Source organism: Piliocolobus tephrosceles, chromosome 8 (assembly GCF_002776525.5).
Source record: "Piliocolobus tephrosceles isolate RC106 chromosome 8, ASM277652v3, whole genome shotgun sequence".
Taxonomy (NCBI): Eukaryota; Metazoa; Chordata; class Mammalia; order Primates; family Cercopithecidae; genus Piliocolobus; species Piliocolobus tephrosceles.
In genome coordinates this window covers 45,619,488-45,623,484 of record NC_045441.1, presented here as the reverse complement: position 1 = coordinate 45,623,484, position 3,997 = coordinate 45,619,488, and the positions used below count along the sequence as shown (strand labels likewise).

The 3,997-nt window shown below is 33.7% G+C and overlaps 1 protein-coding gene across 2 annotated transcripts in view; it reads right to left on the bottom strand.

Annotated features, from left to right (window-relative positions):
* Positions 1-943: 943 nt before the first annotated feature.
* LOC111529379 (zinc finger protein 85) overlaps positions 944-3,997 on the bottom strand; it is a 46,882-nt gene continuing 43,828 nt past the window's right edge. Inside the window, exon 6 of one of the 2 annotated variants that reach the window (XM_026447719.1) lies at positions 944-3,293. In XM_026447719.1, coding sequence (XP_026303504.1) covers positions 3,250-3,293 — 44 coding nt within the window. In that variant the 3' untranslated portion in view covers positions 944-3,249. Of the gene's footprint in view, positions 3,962-3,997 lie in introns of both variants that reach the window. The other variant, XM_026447718.1, reaches the window with a different exon arrangement.

Here is a 3,997-nt window from a genome sequence, read left to right as displayed (position 1 = left end):
GGCTCAATAAATAAATTTACTTATGTCAATTATAACAAGACAAAAGAACACTAACTAAAGTAGGCTTATATAGGATTCTCCAGTGGAAAGAAGAAATAGAATGTTCTAACTAAATAAAATGTAATACACAAATTTTGGAAACACATCTAGAAGTTATTTTGTGTACACTGCTAAACTATAAAAAATCATTCTTATAATCCATGACCAGCTCACATGATGAACAGCTGATAAATTATAAAAGAGAAAAGCATAAGTAACAAGAAAATTAGAGGTGTAGCATGAGTATCAGGCAAGTATAAACAAAAACTTTGCATGGGGAGATTCTAAATCATAAGCCAGATTTTACAGAAATGAATTCAATGCAAAGCAGGGGATACAGATTTGCTTCCAGCATTTTTGAGGTTTTCAGTTGTCTAGTAAATTAGTCACCTTTTAAAAATTATTAGTTTTGGCCGGGCGCGGTGGCTCACACCTGTAATCCCAGCACTTTGGGTGACTGAGGCATGCGGATCACGAGGTCAGGAGATTGAGACCATCCTGGCTAATGCGGTGAAACCCCGCCTCTACTAAAAATACAAAAAAAATTAGCTGGGCATGGTGCCAGGCGCCTGTAGTCCCAGCTACTAGGGAGGCTGAGACAGGAGAATGGCCTGAACCTGGGAAGCGGAGCTTGCAGTGAGCCGAGATCACCCCACTGCACTCCAGCCTGGGCAACAGAGCAAGACTCCAGCTCAAAAAAAAAAAATTATTAGTTTTGTTCCAATATTGCTCTTTTCTTCTGAAAATGGGTACAAGCTAATACACAAACACACTCATTTGCTCCATAATCTTCTTATACCGAAGGTTTTAGAGTAATATGTGTGTATAGTTAAGTGTATGTAAATCAAAACTAAAATTCTGTATGTTTGCAGGCAGAGAGGTCATATGTTCAAAGAAAAATATATAACATTTTTAAATGTTTATTAAGAACTCAGAATTTCCTCATGATTTATTTATACTTGTATGTAATTTTTATTACAACCATAAAATGACTCTGTAGTCAGTAACAATTGTACATTCTAAAGTATCTGAAAGTGTGTAATTGGTTTGTAACACAAAGGAGAAATGCTGGAGTTAATGGATACGTCTTTTGCCCTGAAGTGATTAATACATAAAATTATATGCCTGTATCAAAATAGACCATACATGGCATAAAGATATACACACACTATGTATCCACAAAAATTAAGAGAAATAAGTTTAAGTTTTAAAAACAATAAAAATCTAAACTATGGGAACAATATTCTTTATTAGTAGTTTAAAGCCATTAGCAAAAATAATTACCAGAGATGTTAGTCCATTATGTTATCAAGTAGTATATTGTTACCCTCTTTTACCTAAACCCTTGAGTAATGCGGGACAGGTAAAGTCAGTGGCATGAAAACACTTCATTGAATGCACAATAGTTTTAACATGTTAAAAAAAAAAAAAGGTTAATTCAAAAATTAAGTTCACACGTAATCCAAAAATTTTTAACACACAATTTTATCACATAAAAGTGGTTAGCAAAATGATGTACTACTAATTAAGATTAAAATTTTTTTACCAGAATGCAGAAGAATATTGCTCTGAACACCTACTTCATGGATCACTCAATATTATAAGTTAAACACAAAAAGCCTCTTCACTCAGGTTTTCATCATGCATCTTACATTTTAATGTCCTTATTCTTTCATAGAAAGTATCATAAATAATACCCACCTAACAGAAATGATTTTTCATATCTTTGATGCATGAAAAATTAATCACATGCTTTCATGTGTGAATAGGAATGAAGAGCATGAAGTAATTTGAGAGTTGAATTACATCATTTGCTTTTCAAAAACTAATTTTTCAAGAAAAAATATAATTTGAATGTAATAATCTACAAAAAAATCTACTTCTTTTAAAGTTATATACAATTTATCTACCAACTTTAGCTTTAAATTATTTTCTATACTCAGCATTCTGATTTAGTGCAATGTCTGAAGTGTCAATATCTTAGATATTTCTACTATGAATTCTCTGATATTTACATAGACTTAATTTTGGATTAAATTATTTTTATATTTACTGCACTTGCAAAAATATATTTTAGTATGAGGCCTCTGGTATTTTCTAAGCTGTAGTATTTTTAAAAACGTTTTTCCAAATGCATTACATTTACAGTGTTTTTCTCCAATATAAATTTTCTGGTGAATAAAGTTTGAGCAACTGCTTCAGGATTTTCCTCTAGTACAAAATGGGTACAACAATATCTGTGATACAAGTAAAGGTACTAAAACCCTCTCGTATTTGTAACGTTTGTCCTCAAAATGAATACTCTTTTCTTTTTTTCTTTTTGGTTTTGTTTTTGAGACAAAGTTTTTGCTCTTGTTGCCTTGGCTGGAGCGTAGTGGTGTGACTTCAGCTCACTGCAACCTTTGCCTCCCAGGTTTGAGCAATTCTGCTTCAGCCTCCCAAGTAGCTGGGATTACAGGGGCTTGCCACCATACGCAGCTAATTTTTGTGAAATTTTTAATGGAGATGGGGTTTTGCTATGCTGGCCAGGCTGGTCTCAAACTCCTGCCCTCCTGTGATCCACCCACCACAGCCTCCCAAAGTGCTGGCATTACAGATGTGAGCCAGCACACCTGGCTCCTCTTCTTCACTTTAAAGGCTTATATTTTCTGAAAGATCTCTTGACAAAAATTGCATTTATAATGTTTTTATTAAGTACTAACTCTCTAATGTTGAGTAAAATGTGAGCAGATAATAATGGCTTTTCCACATTCCTTGTATTTGTACAATCTTTCAGAGGCATAAATGCTTTCCTGTGCAATAAGGGGTGAGCATTTATTAAAAGTGTTACCACATTCTTCACACTTCTGGGAGTTTTCTTCAGTATGATCTTATCTACAATCAAGTGTGACAACCATTTAAAGGCTGTGTGACATTTTTCACATTTCTAGGATTTTTCACCAGTATAATTTATGTTAGGAAATTTGAGGTGTTGTCAAAATTATTGTCACATCATTCAGGTTTGTAAAGTTTTCAGTATTATGTTTAGTGAGGTTTGAGGATTGGTTTAAAGTGTTGCCACATTATTCACATTTGCAGGGTTTCTCTCAAAGTATAAATTGTCTTATGTGTAGCAAGGTGTGAGGATCAGTTAAGGTATTGCCACATTTTTTACATTTGTAGGATTTTTCTCCAGTATAAATACTCTTACATGTAGTTAAGAGTTGAGAATCAGTTAAAAGCTTTGCCACAGACTTCACATTTGTAGGGTTTCTTTCCAGTATGAATTTTCTTATCTGCAGTAAGGGTTACGGAAGGTTAAAAGCTTTGCAACATTCTTCACAATTGTAGACTTTCTCTCCAGTATGAATTTCTGTATGGTAAGGTATGAGGATTGGTTAAAAGCTTCACCACATTCTTCCCAATTATAGAATGCCTGTCCAGTATAAACTGTCTTAAGTGTAGAAAGGTGTGAGGACTGATTAAAGGCATTGTCACATTCTTCTCATTTGTATGGCTTCTCTCCAGTATGAATTACCTTATGTTTAGTAAAAGTTGAGGACCAGTTAAATGCTTTGCCACATTTTACACATTTGTAGCATTCTCCCCAGTACGAATTTTCTCACGTTCAGTAAGGTTTGAAGATTAGTTAAAAGCTTTTCCACATTCTTTACATTTGTAGGGTTTCTCACCAGTATAAAATATCTTCTGTGTGTAGAAAAGATTGAAGACTTGTTAAAGGCTTTAACATATTCTTCATATTTCTGGAGATTCTCTCCAGTATGAATTTTCTTATGTGTAGTAAGTTTTTAGGATCAATTAAGTTTTGCCACTTTCTTCACATTTGTAGGGCTTCTCTCCAGTATGAATTTTCTTATGTGTAGTAAGATTTGAGGATAGGTTGAAAGCTTTGCCATAATCTCCACATTTGTAGGGTTTCTCTCCAGTATGAATTATCTTATGTATATTAAGAGATGAG